At 36.6% G+C, this 23,497-nt stretch overlaps 1 protein-coding gene across 2 annotated transcripts in view; it reads right to left on the reverse strand.

Annotated features, from left to right (window-relative positions):
* Positions 1–225: 225 nt before the first annotated feature.
* Positions 226–23,497, reverse strand: part of supt3h (SPT3 homolog, SAGA and STAGA complex component) — a 113,402-nt gene continuing 90,130 nt past the window's right edge. For both annotated transcript variants that reach the window (XM_059518439.1, XM_059518440.1), the window contains exons 7-12: positions 23,087–23,162; positions 20,257–20,369; positions 19,858–19,968; positions 17,465–17,629; positions 15,824–15,934; positions 226–713 (exon numbers count right to left, since the gene is read on the reverse strand). In XM_059518439.1, coding sequence (XP_059374422.1) covers positions 672–713; positions 15,824–15,934; positions 17,465–17,629; positions 19,858–19,968; positions 20,257–20,369; positions 23,087–23,162 — 618 coding nt within the window. In that variant the 3' untranslated portion in view covers positions 226–671. The remainder of the gene's footprint in view (positions 714–15,823; positions 15,935–17,464; positions 17,630–19,857; positions 19,969–20,256; positions 20,370–23,086; positions 23,163–23,497) is intronic.

Raw genomic sequence — 23,497 nt, forward strand, 5'->3', positions numbered from 1 at the left:
AAAATTACAGAAAATAGTTAAGGGTTTTTAATTTCTTGTTCACTAAAATAAAAAAATAAAAATTCATAAGTAAATAAGTCGTGGTTTTCACGTGTGTCTTTTTCATGGTAATACTATGATTTATTTCTTTAAAAAGAACTTCTAATATATATATATATATATATATATATATATATATATATATATATATATATATATATATATATTAATAATAATAATTATACATTTTTGAACACGGAACACATTTTTATTCCAAGATTTTTAATAAAAAAAAAAAAAAAGAAAGAAAATTAAATACTCTAAATCCAAACAAAAATGGTACAAAATTACAAAAGCAAGGTATTAAAACTGAACGGGATACAACTGAAAAGGATTACAGCATCAAAACGAAGATGGGTTTGCATTATCTAACTTTCCAGACATAGAGAGATAAAAAATGAAAATAGTTAAGCATAAGTAGTTACACACATCATCATCAAAAAAGCTGAAATTGTTATGGAATATTGGTTGTAACTGCCTAAAACTACAAAATTAAACCTGTTTACAAAACAGGAAACTCATATTACTAGAGTTTACATGAACACCAACTAAACAAAATGCGTCCAATCCAGATTTGTGGCAGCCCACAGTGCTTCCTGTCCAAAGGACCGAGACGACGACTCTCGCTCACCTCAGCAGGCCAGGAAAGTCATCCCGTTCCTGCGGTAGGCACTCTGTCGGGGAACACAAGAGAAAAGCAAATCTGTTATGAATTAGTGCTCCAGTTCCACAGAGGCAGAAAGCCGGCTCTTGTTTTCCGGTTTCACAGACGACACGGTCTGGAATGTGCTGCTTTTTTCCCTCTTTAATGTTTAATCGAAGTATTTCTGGTTCTGCGGGTTATGAAACACCATCCTCATCTATTAGAAACACAGATACAAAACAAATGTGGTTAACAAGTGGTTTATGAATCTATTTGTGGAAAGGCATTCTGATTTGTTGAAGGCTCGACTTTAAAAATGTCACAGGGGTGTAATTGTGAGGGTCCACACGACTGCAAAGTAGTTGTTATACGGTTCACATATTTTATTTCTGAACCGTATAACAACTAGGTTGCAAATATGTTTTATGATTCAAATATTTTTGCATGAATAATGTTTAAAAGACACAGAAAATACATATAATCATGCAGAAGTCGTAAACACTGCCATTCAAAGTTTGGGATTTTTTTTTCATGTTTTTGAAAGAAGACTCTTCTGTGCACTAAAGCTGTATTTAAGAGTAAAAAATGAAAAAAATTTGATCTATTATTACAATTTAATATGACTGTTTTTGATGTGAATATATTGTAAAATGTAATTTTTTCCTGTGATGCACAGCTGTATTTCCATCATCATTCCTCCAGTCTTCAGTGTCACATGATCTTCAGAAATCAGAATAATATGCTGATTTACTGCTCAAGAAACATTTCTGATTATTATCAATGTTGTGTTGCTTCATATGTGATGCATTTTATTTTTTTTTACATTATAAATGTCCTTACTGTAATTTTGAATTGTTTAATACGTCCTTGCAAAATAAAAGTAAATATATATATATATTTTTTTTACTGACACCTAACTTTTTAACAGCAGCGTATTTTTTTTCTGAAAATTGTTTGACAAAATCATATTCAAGTACTGTATCATATTAGCTGATTTGAACTTTTTTGAAAGAATATATATTTATTTTTACAATGCAAAATGTTTGATATCTTTTTGAAAATAATGACCGAGATGTGCACACTTATAATTCTCACTCAGAAATTGCTAGTAGATTTTTACAAATAATTAAAATAAAATGGCAGGTAACACACTGAACGTGAAAATTTGAAGCAGAAAAAAAAAACATTATTTGTAAAAAAAAAACATTTTCTACAGTATATTCAATGTGGGAATGAAGCATTAATTTTACTTGGTTAACCATTCAATCAAAACTTCTGTTAAAAACTGTATAAACATTCATCAAAAATGCATAAAACCAACATGAATCCTCTTCATGATCACCATTTGTCATTGACACACTCTAAATGTGATGTTCTCAGTCTGTTGCGTATCCTTCATACTGTTTGGGGCGTTTAACATCATGTCATCTGAGCTCCCATAAGCACTTGGTTGGACAGTAATAAGTGGTCACACACAAACATCATTGTAATTACTTAAGGACACGACTCTGGATCCTGCGTTTCTGCAAGAAGAGATCTGTATTTCATGAAGGAAACCATCAGGTCACCACAATCCCGGAGTGAAAGGCGGATCCAGTCACGGGCAACATATAAAAATAACAAGTGTCTTTATGAACAGAGCCCTGTAAACGCCACAGACAGCGCCGTTAATTATCATTATTTAACCACAGAGAGGAAAACAAGAGAAAGAATTGCAGCGACTGCAGCAAGACAATACATACAGTTGCAATTTGGGTAAAAAGAAAGGAGCCGACAAAATCCAAAGTCACTCGGGGTGGCAGATTGTTATATATATCATTTAATTTCCTTTTTATAAAAGAAATGGAGAATTGAAAGCAGATGTGCACCATTTGGCCGCATCCTCTATGCGACACGATTTGTATATTGATGCGTGGTTTTTTTTGCATTTGCATTATGGCGAACTCATTTCATTTGTCTAGCATTTAAACGGGACACAAAAGCGAAATGGAGACAGGTCCCAGACGGGACAGAGCTGGATTCAGGAAAACAGATGACTCAAACTAGATACAGGCCCAGAAACATGAACTGACTGAAAAAAAAAAAACCCACAGAAAAATGCAAGAAAGAATGGATATTGTGAAAGCTCTGCCAAGCTGGAACTTATAAAGCCAGATTCAAACCCGCGTATCAAAGCTCAAAAATCGAGGCTTGATTTGCTGGCGACTTCTGTTTCTTTGGGTCATTATCTCCAAGTCCAATTACAGGATCAGCACATTGGAGAGCAGATTTCTAATCAGGACCAAGGAGGAACAGGAGAACATATGATCCAGAAGCGACTGTTTGCACCTGTATCTGTTACACTGGATGTGGAAAAACTAAACTTCTATTCATCATCTCAAACTGAATGCATGCAAATTAAGCTTGATTCATGCACAATGCACAAACATTTATACACGCTAGCAACCATTTCAATCCTCTAGATAACACACAGCAGTTACTCATAGCATCCCACAGTATCAACTAGAGGTTGACCGATTTATCGGCAGCAGCGGTTGATTGCTGCAACAACCGATTATCGGTAAAAATTCATACTGATATTTTTTCTCGGTTGCATCTGTTGCTGTCATTATACAGTATGAGATCGAGAGCGACCTCTAGAGGCTGATTCTCTGATGCCTTCAAGGTTGCCAAGTCTGTGGTTTTCCCGCTGAATTGGGCTACCAAAAGGTTTTCAGTTATAAAGCTCTAAAAATGCTACTGACTGGTGTTAGCACATGTCCTGCTTGTAAAGAAAAAATAAAAGGGTCTCAATTAAATATGCGCAGTGTCACATGGTTAGTGCAAATGGCCAGAGCAGTTTACTTCCTGTTTGCACCATGAGAAGATGATGGCTACATCAAAGCTCCAAAACAAAGTATGTTACCATAAAGATATGACAAAATGTTTTTGTCACACATTATCTTTAAGGTGTCTGGTATTTAAATACGTATTTACAAATACTGAATGGTCAAAGAATGAGTGTTGATGGCCAATGAACATGTTGATGGCAACAATAGTGACCACTGGGATAATAACTTTTTTTTTTCTTTTATCTCATTATTCCTATCAGTGTTGTATAAGGGTTTTTATGTATAATAGTAAAGAGTTTAAAATAGTGTTAATAACTGGCCTGAGATATATAAGAATTCTGGTGACTGTAGAAATATTTTAATTCAGTATACACATTATCCCACTGGTTACAATTGTGACTGATCATAAAATACTAATTTTCATAAACTTTTCCATAAATAGATTTCCATTTTTTGTATTTTTTATTATTACTTATGACACATCATTTGGATATCATCATGTCTGGGGAAAATTTGGGATTAAATGGCTTGACATATTGCATAATATTTAACTGAAACGCTTGCACTAAAATATGTAAGATTCTACCTGTGATAAAACTATGGTAGATGTTAAGTTTTGTATAGGACTGCCACTGTTAAGGTTTATGATCACATTGATATAGTGGTTTACAATTTGCATAACAGTGACTGTAAAATATGTACTTTAGTTACGGGAATTGCATATTTTGAGTTTTGACATTTGGGATATGGTCATTAGATTTCATTTAGGCTATTTTTGATTGGAAATTGGGCTAGTTATGTTTGTTTTGACGTGATGAAATGTCATTATAAAGTAATTAAATTGCTTACTTGATTCTGCATTAGTAAAGAAAAAACAACAGTATTCTTGCCGCCAATGCTGAAAGGAATAATATATAAATATATATATTTTTATTTTAAAGTCGTTTCTGATAACATTAGGTAATGCACTATGACCTAACATTAATGATCAAAGTGTAATGAATATATTAATATTTACATATTTCATTTACAAAGTACAGTGCATTTTCATGGTTCAGTACCATTTTTCTTTTTAATTTTTCAAATAAATTTCGGTATTGTTTTACGTAGTGTTATGTTTCTTTTCATATCAGTTGATTAATCGGTTATGATCTGGTCCAACCTAGTTATCGGCAAAATCCACTATCGGTCGACCTCTAATTGCAACCATTTAAATCTGCCTAGATAACATAGCAACTACTCCGAATACTCTACTGTGAAAAAAACATTCTATGCATCACATAACCACCACCCAGAATACCCTAGCAATGTGCTGAAAACCTTTAAAGCTTTCCAAAATAAATTAATAAAAATGTTTTTTAAAAAGAATGCAGTATAAAAGCTTTGATTCGAAACATGCAAGGCTTTACTGAACTGATTGATTGTGTGAAGTCTGCTCTGATTGGGTTTCACCAAGTTTGACAGATTGAGCATGAATGGTGTTTTATTACATGGTGGATTTTTCCAGCACAGCAGATTCTCAGTTTCATTTGGCCTCACACAACATCACAGGCTTATTTTCCAACATATGAATACACATCCTGGAGGAAGCTGACCGAGAGGGTTCCCTAAAGATCCTGAAAAATAAATCCAGCCTGATATATGTATATAATGTGCATGTTCAACGGGAAGCAATGGAGATATATCTCAGGGAAGAGTTCCTTCCTGTATGGAATATATTTTCAATCTTAAGAGCTGTCGCAGCGTCTCAAGCCTCGTCCTCCCCTCTGCTAATTATTTATACTTCACAAATGGAAAAGAAGGGAAAACAGCACAGATTCAACTTCCCATACAGTCAGAAACCGTATAAGAATGTTTTTTTTTTTTTTTTACCAAGCAATATTGGAAAGTATTTTTTACATTATATGTCACATTACTCTTTGTTATATATTTTAACAGACAATTAAAATGTTTATTATAATTGATATAATTTATAATAATTATGTGATTTCATTATATTTAATTATTCAAAGTATGGCTGTTTGAGGTAAATGAAAGACTATCAAAATCTAAAATTATCTGAAAAAATAAAATAAAAAATTCACTAGATTTCATTACATACAGCTGTTTATTCTAACCAGAAAATTAGAAAATAAAAAAAATATAATAATATTAAATAAATATGATTATTTAAAAAAAAATATATTAAAAATTATTATGAAAAATGTATTCAAATAAAATATATAAAATAAAATATCTCAAGTAAATTTCAAAAGTCACAGCAGCTTTTGATTTAATCAGCTTTAATATATATATATATATATATATATATATATATATATATATATATATTATAAATGCATTTTAGTTTTTTCAGAGCGGATTTTAGGTTCAATTCTCATTAAAGTTATATTAGAATTACTTAAGAACACAACCTGAAATGGAAAATACAAATATCAGACAGCTACTGGTCACTTTTGATGACTTGATGAGAAGATGCGTGACACTGTTACACACTTAAAATGTCACAAAAAAAGTTAATTTCAACACGAGCACCTGCAACTTACTCAAGGGAATTATGCAAAGAGCAAGTTTAATGAATCTGAAAGCCTGAAATAAGTAAAAACCACAGTCAAACGGAAGAAGACAGTGATGAAGAACACCTTTTTTGATTCTAACAGCACCGTCAGAGAATATAAATTCAGGGCAAACTTGAATGCGGGTGAAGCATTCTGCCTTCTTGCTTTTGCAAACTGGGCTTTGTGATGCCTCTGCTCAGCCATTCATAAATCTCCTTTTTTGCAGTTCAATAGTGCTAAGTAAGACCTCCACTCCCCCCTTATAGAAACACTCAGCGGAGGTCTCCAGGTTCAGACGCGCCTCATCCAGGCCGGCCTCTAGCCTTGGCCGTGGGTGGCGGGACGCACCTCAGCCGGGGCGAAACCCAGCCGACGGGGTCCAAGAAAAACTCCAGGAAAAAAATATCTGCAACATGGGCAGAGGAAGCATCTGTGCAGCGAGAGAGAGAGGCTTTCTGATGAAATATCGCCTGCTGACAGTACAAGAAGGAAGAGGCCGTGCGGTTTCAGAGGCCGTGTACAGAAGCGCCGCTGTACAAACGCATTCCAGTAGCGCAGCAACTGACCCTCGCTGATTTTATTGCCCGTATATATTACGGGCTGTGCTGAAATCCACAGCATAAGCATCAGAAATCTGGGATCGGTGGATACGGAAGGCTGGCATGGGTCTGGAAGGCTTTATTGGACTAGTGCTCGAGTCCCTCACTCTTGTGAATGCTCACCATATGTTGGTGGTTATTTGTGCAAGATGTTGAATTTGCATTGGTTGCATGATGTGAATTAATGATTTGACGACAAAAAAAATAAAAATGTGTAAGATAATTTGCTCTTAGACTGCAGTTGTTTACACAAAGGTCAAAAAGGTCACATGAACATTACACATGAATTAATTGATATATATATATTCATTCATTCTGTGGAATGAAAAAAAAAACATTATATAGTTTAAGAATTAATAAATATACAAAAGTATTAAAAATATATATTTTTTAATAATAGGTATAAAAATGGTTTATGTCTGTGATATTTGATATCTGTTCTTAATGGTTCTGAAATGTTATATATCAAATAATCCTAAAAAAAAAAGTATCTCAGTTTCCAACAAACAAATAAAACGCCACAATTGTTTCCAACATTGATAATAAATCATCATATTAGAATGATTTCTGAAGATCATGTGACACTGAAGACTGAAGTAATGATGCTGAAAATACAGCTGCACATCACAGAAATAAATTATATATGACAATATATTCACACAGAAAACTGTTCTTTTAAATTATAATGATATTTCACAAAATTACTGTTTCAACTGTATTTTTGATCAAATAAATCCAGCCTTTGTGAGCATAAGAGGCTTCTTTAAAAACAAACAAAAAAAACATACAAAATCTGATCCCAAATATTTGAATGGTAGCGTAATAGATATATATTATTTAACTATTAGGCAAACTTAGCATTTCATTCTGAGATTCTATATTATATTTTTGGTAATGAGAGATGAATTGCTCTAATATTAAACTCAGCATGACCTGATCATCATCACAAGAAGAGAGCAGCTCGTCTCTCTAGTGCTCCAGATGCTCTGGCAGGCAAGAGCCGAGCCAAACTGAAAGAAAAGCTTCTTTGGTTGTCTTGTTTGCGTGAGGAAGGAAACTGTTTGCACTTCTCTTCTCTAGCCTGTTAAGCTGCATCACTGCCAGGATCGCGAGGAGGTTTATCTTTGATCAGCGCCGCTGTGTCCTCTCGCTGGCCGGCCGCGTAAATGTGAGAGACAAACTGTCTCCTCTCCGCCGAGAGATGACACTCCAATTATCAGTCCACTGCTGAAGGGACCAGATGCAACTCATCAGCTACAATATCATTCTGTCTTCCTCTTATTTTTATGCCCAATGGTGGCCATCAGGCATTGTTTATCACGTGTCATAAACAATATGGCGCAGGTCTCATGCGTGTCCATTCCCAGCAGTCATTGTTTTATGCTGCTCGGCCGGTTTGATGAACAGAAACATTGTTAGTGTCAATAAACAAAAGCCAGTCCTTTGCACGCTCCATAAAACTGAGTAGTGTGCCTATTTCAGCCCGAACACCTCCAATAGTTTCGCTCTCGTCATTTTTTTGCAAAGTCCACAGGCCAAGATACACATTAGACAAAAGGGTCAGGAATACATTTAAACACTTCGGTACAAAAAGAACATAAATACCAGCGAAGAAAAACAGAGATCTGTCTTTGACCGAGCCTGAGCAGGAACTTCACCCCAAAGACTGGATGAGAGAAGAAAGATAGGATAGTTCACCCAAAAACTGAAAGCTCGGTCATCATTTACTCACACTCATATCGTTCCAAACCATCCGAGTTTTCTTATTCTTTCACAAACGGAGATGTTTTGCAGAATGTCCCGGACGCTCTTTAACCATGCAATGAAAGTTGAGTAACTAGAAATACGATGAAACCACAAGACATGAACAAAAAATTACTTAAACAGTTTAACACTTACACTAAAATAACACTGCTATATAACTTGCATATTTAACATCTTCTGAAATCATACAATAGCTAAGAATGAGAAAAAAATGACTTTTTATCCATTATTTGTTGCAAATCTTCCTCCACCTTAGCTCTTAAATCTCATTCACACTTTCCTCTTTTATAAACTTGAGTGAAAATCAGATTTGAGAGCTGTGGCAAAAGGCATGATATTCAGCAAATAATAGCTTTTTAAAGAAAGCTGTATAGCACACCTTGGAACAACATGAGGGCGAGTAAATGATGATAAATGATTTTTAGGGTGGGCTAACCTTTAACGAGTGAATGAAAGGTCTCGAGACAAGATAGCAGAGAACTGCATGAGTGTGCATTTCTCTGACCGTAATGAGACGTTGCCATAAGTGTAACTCCTGCTCGTGCATATTCATGAGCAGCACAAGGCAGATGTGGGAATGTGTGTGAGCTCTGGAGTGTGTGCGCTGGGACGGGGATAGCGGCGAGGTCCTGTCTGTGTGGAGCCGGCTGAATTGGATCAAGACTGCGGCGTCTACGAGATGCCGTATGACCGGGACTTCCCCACCGTCAGACCGCCAGCGCTCGAGTTCAACCGTATCAATGTACAGTCGTCCCGGGTCAGAACATCCTTCAAACGCCTTCGATCTGAAACCCAGAGGGCTTAGGAAAATAGACAAGGCTAAGTGTGGGTTTTAATGCAATAACGAATTTCAGACAGGCTTCCCGCTCTCTCTCGGGCGGATCAGTGTCTGTAAAATCATCGAGTGAGAGTTTCATGCCGTGGATGAGGATCATTATTACAGCTCTAAATAATCACTCATGTTAATACGTCTTATTGTTTTTTCAGAGCTTTTCTATAATTTATGTAGTACATTTTATGTAATGTATGTATATGTGTAAGAAAAATATACATTTAAACACACACACACACACACACGCATATATATTTGTGTGTAAAGTATAGATAGATAGATGGATAGATAGACAGACAGAATTGAGAGTGTGTGTGTGTGTATATATATATATATATATATATATATATATATATATATATATATAGAGAGAGAGAGAGAGAGAGAGAGGGAGAGAGGGAGAGAGAGAGAGAGAGAGAGAGAGAGAGATAGACAAATAATATACATAATATTATTTATATTTAAATTGATATATTTCTATTTCTATATAAATTGTAGGATTGCAAATAAACAAAAACCTTTCAATCAAAATCAAGGTCAATAATTTACAATAATTTGAAAATGATTGGATTGATAGATAAATAAATAAATAAAAAGGTAATTAAATAAATAAAAACATATGTGACCCTGGACCACAAAACCAGTCTTAAGTGTCAATTATTCAAAATTGAGATGTATACTTCTGGAAGCTGAATAAATTAGCTTTCTGTTGATGTATGGTTTGTTAGGATTAGACATGTGCCGGTATTCGGTTATGCGATATATCACTGTAATGAATATGCACGGTATTGTTATAGTGGGCACTTCTGGATACCGTGAATAATTATATATTACAAATTAATCAGAATTTGGAATGCATTTTAAGAATAAACTTTTTTTTTTTTCTCCATCAACTGGTCAAAATGCACAACACCGCTGTATGCTGCTTGAAAGACGGCGTGTGCGCTCTGATGTAAACAAGCATGCATGAGAAGCACATGGGGAAACAATGAGGGACGCACATTCACTCTCTGACAGCAGATGGCGCTAAACTACAGGAAAGGCAGTTGTTACCCTGGAAACCCCATAAATAAAACAGCTGCACTACTTTCTAAAACATATTTAAATAGATTTAAATAGCCATTCAGATTTGTGTATTCCCTATGGTGTTCATCACAGCGCCAAATACTTAAATATTTAGACTTATTAGGCCCTTTGTTTTTTTTACCTTTTTTTTTTTAAATCAACAATTTTAATATGGTTTTAAAACATGCCCTAGATATTGTTTGAAAGTGTTTTGATTATTGTTCATTCACATTTTACATTAGGGCTTCATTGGTTAACATTAGATAATTCATTAGTTAACAAACTTCAAACTTCTTCAACTTTAAGCATTTCAATATTTGATGACACATCATTAAAATCAGAAGTTGCAACTGTGTTATTTAATGAGCTAACATGAACTAAGACTTGTATTTTTTAAACAAAGATTAATAACTTCTGTAGCAAATGCAGCTATTGCTCATTGTGAATGTTAATGGTTAGTTAATGAGGTCTTATTGTAAAGTGATACCTATGGGTCTTTATAGTTCTTCTGCACTTTAATCTGTGTAAAACCTTTAACTTTATATATTTTTCTGTATTGCTTTTTTGTATTTAAATGTTCAGTTATTTTTGTTATAAGAAAAAAGTCATTAAACCTGTTTTACAGCATTATGACCACTTTTTTTAAACAAAATTTCAATATCGTGATAATACCGCATACAGTGATAAAAGTATTAGCAGTTAATCGCAACATGAACATTTTATACCAGCAGATCCCTAGTTAGGATCGGACAATATTTGGTAGAGCTACAACTATTTGAAAATCTGGAATCTGCGGGTGCAAAAAAAAATCTAAATATTGAGAAAAGTTGTCCAAACTAATTTTTAGCAATGCATCAATGCATAATACTAATCAAAAATTAGGTTTTGATATATTTACGGTAGGAAATTTACAAAATATCTTCATGGAACATGATCTTTACTTAATATCCTAATGATTTTTGGCATAAAAGTCATTTTTCAAAAATCAATCATTTTTATACAATGTTTTTATGTAAAATTGTAGGATTGCAAATGGCTATGAGACTGAATCAAGTTTCGATGAAAAACAAGGTCAATAATTAATTTTTTTTGTATTATTTGATAAATGAACAAATTAATTAATACACACAAAGAAACAAACAAAAAAATAAATAAACATACATACATACATTCATACATACATACACATACATATATACAAATACATACATAAATATGCGCTATGAGACTGAACCTAGTTCACAAACACTTTTCAATGAAAGTCAAGGTCTCTGTTGTTTAAGCTTAGTTTGGGAATCCCTGATCAAGTCATGCCACAGTCAGCAAATGAAAAGCATGGTATCATACACCCAACTCATCTTGATATTGCTTATTTTGGGTATTTTCTCTAGAAATGCCCAATAAGGGGTTTGGTGTAAACAGAATTTGAGCTCTGTCCTCAAGCCTGAACTGAAGAGAATGCTAAAAGTGGCATGATTTAGAGTAAAGCAGCACCTTCGAGAGTTCTGGCTAAAGGATTAGATTTGTTATTGTGCTGCATAGCCCCGTTATTTGGGGAGTCCAAGCACAGCCAGATCCAGCGCACTCCAGCGGGGAAGTGCATCCCCAGAACTCCGACTTAATGGGCCGTACTGTACACCACCTCGCTGTGAAGTGGGATTTGGGGGTCAGCATGTGGAAAAACCCACCGTAAATCAATAGCATCTGAAACAGCCAGGAGGGCTCGCAGGCAGCACTCGGCGCTCACGAAGCCTGAAGATGAGACTTAATTCAAAAATAATAGCCAGTCTGTTTACTGCGGCACGAGATGGATTACATGGCACTGAAATAAATACTTCCAGATGCGGCTCGACAGAAATTATACTGAAGAAGAGGGGGGAGAAAAAAACGACTCCATAAATCTAGAGAGAAACGGCAAAGCGTTTTCTGGCACCAAACTCTCGAGCTTCTAATGGCATAGTATTTTCATATCAATGCTTCAACAAACAAGAAAAGATAGTCTGCCATCGCCAACACTTTGGCGTAAAATAAAAACAAACCCATCTCTTTGTGTTCAAAATCCAGGAAGTTGCAGCTCTCTCTCCGATAAACTTACTTCAAAAGACAAATATTAAGATTTCCTTCAAATGGCGCCAGTACTCGGCCTGTATTTCTGCACTGGGAGGTTTTAATATCATTTCGATAAGACTACCGTATGTCGTTTTCCCGTTCCAACTGACCCACTTCTGAACACCGCTGCCAGTCCGACCGTTCGCTTGACATCCAAGAAGCAATTTCATGGAGTAATAACAAGCTATTCAAACCACGGGGAAGAATGTCTCTACTTGTAAATGTGTAATTGTTAAGGAAGGTTTCGCAGGGACTGCCATCCTTTGCCAACACAAGGGATGCGCCTGGAATTCAGGGATATAAAACCTGCTCCAATGGGTTTATAGTGCAGTGTTTATGAGGCATTGAAAAGGACACAGAAACAGAGAGTTCTGTGGATGTCAGCAGCTCGGGACAAGATGTCCTTCCTTAGATACGGAGAGCAATAAACGAGAGAGAGGAGACGCATCACTCCTTAGTTTGTTGTCTTTAGCCCAAAGGCTTACGTAAAGTGAGAGCGGGGAAACCGCAAGTAAGGTACAAAATATTGCAGTGACAGCAACTTCTAAACATGCATAAGGGCCAATGAAATTTAAACATGTCTAGTAAAGATGAATGTATCTCTAGATCTTTAAGACTTGTCTGAGGTGTTTATGCAAGATTGACTATTTATATTGCTAACAGCCTAGTATAGCAACATGTTAACTACTTAATAATCATCTCCCAATCAAATTACCTTAGCAATGTCATATCAACACCCTAACAACCAGTCATAACACCCTAGAAATCACACAGAAAATCCACTTAAAACTAGGGGTGCGATAATACATCGGTTCGTGGATCGATTCTGTGATTTTCTCAATGCGTCGCGATTCTCTCTTGAATCCATTCTGAGCTTCATTTTTTCCAGAGAGAATTGCGATGCATTCGGAAAATCTAATTGATTAATCTTTGCATCCCTACTAAAATCACTTAGAATATATTAGTAACCACCCTGAACATCATAGCAAACGCATACCAACACCCTAGCAAACACAAAGTAATGTGCTAAATAAACAGACTTTTTTAAAGCACTGAGAACCAATCAAAAGCATCAGAATAGTATCTCTATACTAAACTGCCTTTAAATGGTAGGAGGCATCATGCACATCAAAAACAGGCAAACCAACAAATTAATATTATTCAACATATCCTAGTGTTTTTTTATTTTCAGAATCTGTAACAGATTATGGTTACATTTATTTGGTAATTAAATTACGTAATTCCATAACATGTAACCAACACTGTTTACATTGCATTTACTCGCAACACTAGAAAGCACTAGAAAGTGCTCCTCGCATCAGCAGGTCAAATTAAGCATCACAGAAGGATGTTTTGGCCAGGCCTCTACAAAACTGGCAGAAACAAACACAAAAAGAAAAACAATTCCATCTGATGAGCCGCTTTTCCACAACAGCAGACTGTGGAATCAAATAAAAGTATACTTCTTCTTGGCCGGTGACTTGTTGTCCTTGCGGACGGGGAGGTAATTGCGTTGCCCTGTGCGTGAGTGTAATCTAATGGTCTCCGAATGATTGTAGGTCTTGCGTTACCCTCTTAATTCAATTTCAAAGTTAATAATCTCACAATGACTTGATTTTGGTAATTTGAGGCCGATAAAGCCTCCAACAGTAGTCACTGGGGCAGACCTTTAAATTACATAATGCTATACATCCACAAGGTGAAACTTGAGTGAAAGCGAACCGTTTCCAGATTGGCGATTTCTCTTCGTTTCAATCTGGGGGCGTGTTGAGAATCTCACATGCATTTGAAGTTAATATGTCGATGTAAATGCTGGCTCGAATGTACAACGTCGGATGTCTGGAACGTGCCCACGCCACCCAACACACCAATAGATAACGGTCCACGTTAATGAGAAAATGCCTCGCGTCTGTCAGCGACCCCACATACGCTCGACCTTCCAAACAATGGTTTAATTCTACCTTCAGTGTTTTTTTAAAGACCAGAATGAAAAGTGCTTATTGGTGCAATTAATCATGGGTTTAAACTGGCTCCAGTCACAATAAAACCCAGCCAATTACATGATAACTCTGTTCTGACGGCACTCACTCAGTCACTCGCATCCCCCGTCTAATTATTCCTGTGCCATTCCCAGTAAGGAGCCGAGATTTACTCATCAAAGGCAAACACAAGTGGCACTAGAGAACATCTGGAAGTCTTCACTCAGCATCATACGCTGGAAACCATATAACACCTGTTTTATATATTAAACAATACACCGCGTCCCTGCACAACTCCCAGTTTCCTACATGCTGGGCTCATGTTCATAACATGGAAATCCAGTCACATTTGTCCTGCGTTGCTTGGTGACAATGAAATTGTAGGACTTTTAAGTTCCTTTAGAGATGTAATAAGAAAATACTTCCATCGTGCTTTGGTTTGCAAAGGGAAAGGAGTTCGTACCGAATATGTGGAACCAACAACATGCAAAGAGATGGTACTGAAATATCTCAGGATGCTGTGCATTTCCAGGAAGATCCTTTTATAAAACAAGATAAATCTGGTGTAAAATGTATTCAAACAGTGATTTAGTGCTTTGTCGGCTGATAATTGAATGATGTCAAAGTGAAAAGTAACATATCAGTATTTAAAACAAAAACAGCCATGCACAACAATTATTGCAAATTGCTTATTAAAGCAATGGCTTAACAACCAGTTAGAAACATAATAAAGAAACACCAAAAGCACCAAAGCAACCACCTAGCTTACGGTTTTATATTTCACCAGACTATATAAGAAGTCTTTCTGTGAGTCTAGAAGTGATCTAGTGCCTTGTAAGTTGATAATTGAATTACATCACAATGAAAAGTAACACAAATCAGTATTTAACACAAAAACAGTCGTGTAAAATCAACATTGCCAGATTTTCTGGCAGCCGTCAGCTTGGGAGCCATCAAGTAGGCCATCATTGGTAGATTTCTCATTACCTGTGAATTGCAGATTGACCACAATAACAAAAGCCTCAAAATTGGCTGTGAGAAAGCCTCCAGAAGCCATTTCTCAAACGCAGGCTAGCACTTAAGACACCCACACTTCTGCGCCTGATGGAAAATTATAACTTGCAGTCGGCGAGCTGCAAAATCGCATACGTAAGCGTGCGAAACAAGCAGCTGTAAACAGAACTCACGGAAAACAAAACAAAATTAAATCTCCTTTGTATTTCCAAAAAGGATCGAAATTCCGCTTATTTAATTCTCCAGTAGAGTTATGTGACTTTTATGAGGAAAATTACACTAACCACAAATTGCGCTAAACAATTCCAATACTTTAGGGCTTGACCACTTTAAAATGGGGCTGTGGTGCGATTATAAATATAACTCTTTTACGGCTCTGTTATTACGTACTGAGAAGGGGGAGAGCGGGCCCATCTTGTGGCTGTAGCGCCTGATGGCTTCTCTGATGTGGGCTGGTTGGATGGCACTGCTCTGAGCCTCTGCGCCACAGGCCGCCGCGCTCTGCAATGGAGAAGACAGAGAAAATACAGCTCACATTATTGCTAATGCAAAAACACGGTGGGAGTCCTGCAGTGTAGTGCACAAACACAGCCTGATGAGGACACGGTGCACACAAACACACACTTTTGGGAATCAAAATCGGCCGGGGCTTTACCTCTGGAGAGATATAAATGCTATGTGTCATCTGATGCTTTATGAACTCGCAGCACAGGGTGATTCTGATATATAGAGGCCTGACAGTAAACGTTAGTGCTGCATGTGATTGGCTGTAATTGCAGTGTCTCTGAAGTCATTGGAGGGAAGGAAACAATTTCAACTTGGTATCTCTTAGCAGACGAAGGGAAAAACAACTTCCCTATTTGGATGTTTGCAATACACATCAGAGAAACTGGAGTCAGTAAAACAAGACGAGTAGGAAAATACTGAGTCTTATTTTCTGCTTATGTCTCCACTGCATATGCAGAGGCTGGAATCTATGTGTAAGTGTTGTTTCTTTGGTTTCCAGAGTGGCCCACTGGCATGAGTTTAGGGCGGGATTATCTGTTTGTTTGACCAATGGCAGATGAGAGATATTTGCAGTAATAGATTGAACTGCCTTCAAATGTAACATAAAGGTTGAGAATTTACTTAGAAATGAGCAGTTATTTGTCCACATTGAACTTGAACAATAAAATGTATGATTTCCTTAAAGGTTTGCAAATGATGTCAAATTATATATTTTTTATGTATATTTTAGCTGAGAATTATATATAATAATAATAAACATTGTTTGAGAATTTTATCATACACAGTGCATACATAAATGCTTACATACTATTATAATAATAATTTATTATTATTAATTGACATTTATGCATTCAGCAGAAGTTTTTATTCAAAGTGACAAAGTGTCAGAGCCAACAATATTTGTAATATGCAATGCCGTAGTATTTATAATAATTTTAGAATTAATAACAATAACATTAATTATTATAAGTTCTACTAATATTATTATTGTCTTATGATGATTAAATTCTCAAGCAATGTATTATTAATAATAAATGTCAATAAAATTAATAAAACATTGTTATTTATATTATTTATTTATTAAAATAATTATTGAATAGAATAATAATTATTAATAATAATATCATTATTATTCAATATAATATAAATTTCTCAGCTAAAAAAATTTTTTTTTAAAAAGATAATTTTAATACATTTTACTGTATAAGTCCATGTTAAATGTGAACAAATGACTAGTGGTGCCAAAACGACACACTTCACCTTATGTTATATAACAGAAATATGCCCGGGTTAATAACTACTTAAATGTAAAGGTTGTTATTTCTAGGATAAACAGGTAGCCCCGCCCACAACTCACCCCATTGGTTAAGCCTGTTGTTATGTCTGGCCCAGTTGGGTTTCTTAAATAAACAGACTGCAATTCCATTAAACAAACACTATTGGTGCAGTGATCACACACTCATCTGTAATGGACTGGAAGCTAGCTCTCAACATACTATAGATGATCAGTCAATATTTGTGTACCTTCTTCCTTTTCCTCTGTTTGACCTTACTGCTTCCATCTTGGTTCGGCCCACCGTTGCCCTGGGCCATGGAGTGCATCTTTCCCTGGTGTCCCGTCAAAGGGCCGCTGGGAGTCGACGGCGGTGTGTTTTCTGGAGAGTCTGTCTCCTTTTTGGTGCTTGCAGTCTAAAGACAGTATGGAAAAATCACACATGTGAGCACAAATTCATTATTCCAAGAGTGACATTAGACGACTGATGCAAATAAAGTACAAAATCACAATGTGCCCGCTAGGGCTGCACGATGTGTCGTTTAAGCATCGATATCGCGATGTACGAATCCACGATAGTCACATCGCAGGATGTGCGATGTAGGCTGTCGTAGTTGATCCGTTATTCATTAACTGTACGGGCCAGCTGCTCCCCGGCCCTTGACGAAAGTGATTCCGGGATTAATTGCACAGCTTAACCATCATAGAGTGAAAGTTTATCATTAGCATGTGTTTTTAAGTCCTGTCAGTTTAACAGGGCAGAGAGAGAGCGTGAGAGAGAGAGCGCGCACACATGAGAGGGAGAGAGAGAGAGAGAGAGAGAGAGAGAGAGAGACAGAGAGCGCGCGCGAGAGAGAGACAGAGAGTACACGCGAGAGAGAGAATGCGAGAGAGAGAACGCGCGCGAGAGAGAGAGAGAGAGAGCGCGTGAGAGAAAGAGAGAGAGAGAGCGCGCAAGAGAGAGAGAGAGAGCGCGCAAGAGAGAGAGAGAGAGAAAGAGAGCGCGTGAGAGAGAGAGAAAGAGAGCGTGCGAGAGAGAGAGACAGAGGGAGGGAGGGAGAGAGAGAGAGAGAGAGAGAGAGAGAGAGAGAGGGAAGGAGGGAGAGAGAGAGAGAGAGAGAGAGAGCGAGCGAGCCCCGGCCGCACGCTCACCTCTTCAGACAACACGAGCGCTTTCTTGCTCTCTCTCACTCGCGCATATTAATCAATTGACATAATGGTGTCGATGTTTAAATCATTTAAAATGAGAATGTAAGTGTGCTCACCCCATTTTTGTGTGTAAGAAAAAATTAGATTAGATTTCATATCGCAATATATATCGCAGAAAAATAAAATATCGCAATGTCATTTTTTCCCAATATCGAGCAGCCCTAGTGCCCGCCCTTCTCATACACAATTATTGCTTTTAGACAACTCATGATGTAAAAAGGTCATGGCTACACAACACGACTCTGAAAACATCAGCTGCAGTCTTACGACACGTCTCGGTCCTATCGCTCAAACCACAGGGTCATTCTGTCACTCTCGCCATGTGGGAACGCTGCCGACCCCCAAGGACCAGGAGAAAAACAATACTGGAATTCAGGCTAAAAAAATACCATGTGCTCTTCCAGACCCGGAGTGGCCTTGGCTGAGTCCGAAAAAAGGGAGCGAGAGAGACAGATGAGGTTTTGGTGGTTTCAGTGACACAGAGGTCCATCCATGGAACAGATCCCGCCGCTCAAAACCACCTTGGACAAACTTGGCGAGGGGTCAAACCCGCGGAGCAGGACGCTCTTATTTGGTTTACTTGATTGGAGAAAGCTGCTGACATGACCGTTATCACCAGTAAAGTAATTTGAACTACTTTATAGCATCACCAAACAGCAACTAACATGATAAAACATATTAATAGTGGATAAGAACATAAGAACGCATAATGTAGATGCTTCTCAGTGAAGAATGTCAAGGAGCTTAATGCAGTTAAACCAAACAAACAACACATTAGCGGTCAAAGAACTGCTTCCTTCTGAGAACTAGAAGACAATGATTGATTTGAACAGTACATCAAAAAAAAAAAAAAAAAATCACAATTCATATTCAGTATATTCTGCTAAATAAAGGAATTTTTTTTTTTGAGGAAACTGCATTTGACAACAGTTAATATTTTTCAAATAAACAGTAATCACACACACACACACACACACACACACACACACACACACACACACACACACACACACACACACACACACACACACACACACACACACACTATTTTGGGGTATAATTCCATTAACAACAATTTATAATTTCCAAATAAACATCAACAGTGCTATTTTAGTATTATTTATATATTATTAGAGTATTTATTAATATTTTAATATAGCTTTCAATTTTATATTTTCAATAATTTTTTTAATTGTAGTTTTATTTTGAGTTATTTTGTTATATACATGTCATTCAGATTTTTATTTCGGTTTAAGTTTATTTTAGGACATCAACTTAAACATATCTACTTCACTTATTTTAACATTTCTAATTTTCATCTAATGTTATTTCACTTAATGAAAATGATTTATAATAGTTTTTAATAGTCATTTAGTTAATAACAACAACACTGAAAAACTAAGAAAATAAGTAACCTAAGAAGTGTTTTGTTTACCTCAGCCGAGGAGTTGCAGTACTGGATGAAAGTTGCTGATATGGCGTGTTGAAATGGATCGCCTGTTTTGGGAGTCATATCTTGTTTAACCAACAGGGCAAGGTCAACAACCTAAGATATAAAACCATATCAGCTTATGAGTAATGGCACTTGATATGAAGAACAAGATGACAATATTATTCCCAGGAAACATCATATTGAACGCTAAAAGCACTGGAACGTTTCAGGGGTGTAATTTCAGGGTTTATTGCACTGAGAAAGGGCCTGAGCAAAAGTAAAGTGGCAATTTAGCAAAAGTCAAGAGTGATTTCCTGAAATGAGACAGTGTGTTGTTTTAGTTAATCTGAAGCATGATGTGATTTCATGCCCCTGGTTTGGCTGGGTGTGACAGCAGCTCACCTGGGCCACCGTCTCGTAGGCCAGATAGGACAGGATCTCCATGGACATGGCATTGGGTTTCACATCCAGACTGCTGCAGTCCAGCCACTCGCGGAATTTCGAGGCCTTTTTAGCTAAACACAGTATAGTGAGACAGTTTGAGTGAGAAAATGATGTGCTGATGCATACTAGAAAAAACAGTTGAAATTTTCTGGGTAAAAGACTCTAAAGGTGTTACAGTAAAAACCTGTTAATTACTATGTACGGTAAAAATCTTTAAAGTATTCCATTCACTTCCAGAATAAATATCTCCTGATAATTTACTCTGCCCCAGTGCCATCCAAGATGTTCATGTCTTTCTGTCTTCAGTCGAAAAGAAATGAAGGTTTTTGAGAAAAAACATTCCAGGATTTTTCTCCATATAATGGACTTCAAAGCTAATAATTCATCATTTCTACATATATCAAGGAGCTCTGCAGTCGGATTATCAATAAAGTTTTGCAAATTAAACGAAGTCATGATTATTATTACTCCTATCCAACAAGCAACAATCCACGACTTAAGCTTTACTCCAACAAACAAACGCTCTGTAACCTGTACCATCACTTAATTTCCAGTACATGAACAGTGTTCAATTGCTTGGGACAAACTGTTATATATCCCGGACGAGCCCCCATTAATGTTACAAACCCTTTTTAAAGTCTAGGGGAAATGAAAGGGGTGCAACATTAAAACACTGAACGTGTACTGGAAAAAGTCAACGACACACAAACGGTTTTAAATTCGGCAAAATTTCTATTTTTTACAGTGATAAAGCAAAACCACATATTAACCCAGAAAATTTACATAACTTTACAAATTATATACACTTTGTAAATCAAGCAAAAATAAAAGATTTACAAAAGAATGGGGAAAAGGAGAAGAACCAGACCGTGCCAAAAAAAGAGAAAGAAACAAAACATAACCAACCTTACTAAAAACAAAACAAACTTCTAGTCTAACTCAACCATCAATATTCACAAACAAACACCTATATAAAAGAAAAAATCTTCAGCATCAAAGACGCCCTAAATAAACTGCTCTAACTGTTGCGACCCAATGAGTGCTCTTGCGTGCTCTTCCCGCACAGGTGCAGCCTTTAATCATATAGCACGTCCTCATTAGTGAAGCGGCGCGCTGTCGTCACTTAACATTTTCCTTTATTGACAATTCAACAACTCCCGTTGCCGCATCACCCTGCTGAAATAGAAAGTAGAGACGGAGAGAGAAGAAAAAATTATAACCTATAACCCAAAACACAATTATAACCTGGGACTTAACAGGAACCAACGGACTGAAGGTCTGAATTACAGTTTCAGTCCAGCTTCAAAGAGCTCTACATGATCCCAGCTGAGGAACAGGTCTCCTATCTAGTGAAACAATCCCCAAATAACCTCAATAACCTTTCTCCTCAAAAACCTTAATTTCTTTGCAGCTGAAGAAAGAAAGACATGAACCTCTTGAATGACACGAGGTAGAGTAAATCATCAGGAATATAGGTCTTCCAAGATGTAAATGAGTTTGAGTCCAAACAGCTGATAAAAACATTACAATAATCTACAAGTAATCCACACCACACCAGTCCATCAGTTAATGTCTTGTGAAAAGATGAATGTTTGTAAGTAACAAACATTTTTTAACTGAAAACTGTCGCTTCTGGTCCATAATCCATAATAACGCTTCTTTTCACTCATAAATAGTGTTTGATCTGTTCATATTTCTTTCCTGATTCAGATGAGATGACTTTTTCACCGGAGAAAGCAATATTTTTGTTAGAGGACTCGTATATTAACGATGGATTTGTTTCTTACAAACACGCAGCTTTTGGCTTCTCAAGACGTTAACATTGATGGACTGGAGAGGTTTGAGTTACTTGTGGATTATTGTGATGTTTTTATCCGCTGTTTAGACTCTCATTCTGACGGCACCCATTCACTGCAGAGGATCCATTGGTGATCCAATGCTACATTTCCCCAAATTTGTTCTGATGAAGAAACAAATACATCTTTATCTGGGATGGCCTGAGAGTCAGAAAATTTTAATTTTACTGTTAAATTATTCTTTTAAACATGTATGCAATGTGAAAGGAATCTAACATAATACCTGTTTGACATTTTCAGCACTTTATACCTTTTCTGCACACTATTAAAAAATATCAGGCAAAACACAATGCACACTGTACAATTTACATAAGTACAATGCGTTATTTTATGTCAGAAATACCCTATTTAACCACAAATGCTCGGCTTCCAACCCGTGACGTGTTTTCGGTCAGATTTTGTGTTTACTCAGCATCAGTGTTGTGTAACAGGGATATTGAGGCACATTTACTGTGCTGTTGTCCGGACCTGCAGCTCGATGCCAGTAAGACATCACAGTTACTGGAGCGGCACTAAGCCAGTGAACATGTTATTAGTGCTGAAATGTGGCCTTCAGAAGCCAGCAGTGGTGTGTTCACAATCCCACAGCCGCGTTCTTACAAGCCCTTGGGCGCAGAACTGCCAACCGAACATTTCATCAGAGACGATATCTGACGCACTGCAACTGACACGAGGAGTGCTGCGCTCAACACTGATACTACAAACCATACCTGACATGCTCATGCAGCAATAAAACGGTGGCATTTATTAATGCATATGCATTGAATCCTAGAGAAAAGCATTCCTGAACACTGGCAACACCAAGGTCATGGGATGGATTCCCAAGGAATGGATGAAGTGATAAAATGCACACCTTTAATGCAATGCAAGTCACTTTGAATACAAATGGATAAATGAAACAAAATGATGCATGCATGAGAAAAAATACTCACAAAAACTCAGCTGTCGACTTTCACAGAAATCACTGTACTGACTAGAATCCATGTTTCTGGTCATCTTCTCAATTCTCTGTATAAAAAAAATGAAAAGCTGAATATTAATTATTATCCTTTTGTATTAACATCTTTTGTAACATTATAAATGTCTTTAATGTCTCTTTTGATGCGTTCTTGCCAAATACAAATATAAATTTAAACATTAAAATATATTTAAAATATACCTTACTAAATTTGGTTATAGTCATGTCATTTTTGGACCCCATAATATTCTCTGCAGCATCTTCGGAGCTCCTTTGTGACGAAATGGTTTAAACCACAGTCACTCTAAGGATTCTACATGAAAACAGTCATCATTATTTCCTCGTTTTACGCCATGTGATGAAACGGCATAACATAGCAAGAGAA

This window comes from Carassius carassius, chromosome 31 (genome assembly GCF_963082965.1).
Source record: "Carassius carassius chromosome 31, fCarCar2.1, whole genome shotgun sequence".
NCBI lineage: Eukaryota > Metazoa > Chordata > Actinopteri > Cypriniformes > Cyprinidae > Carassius > Carassius carassius.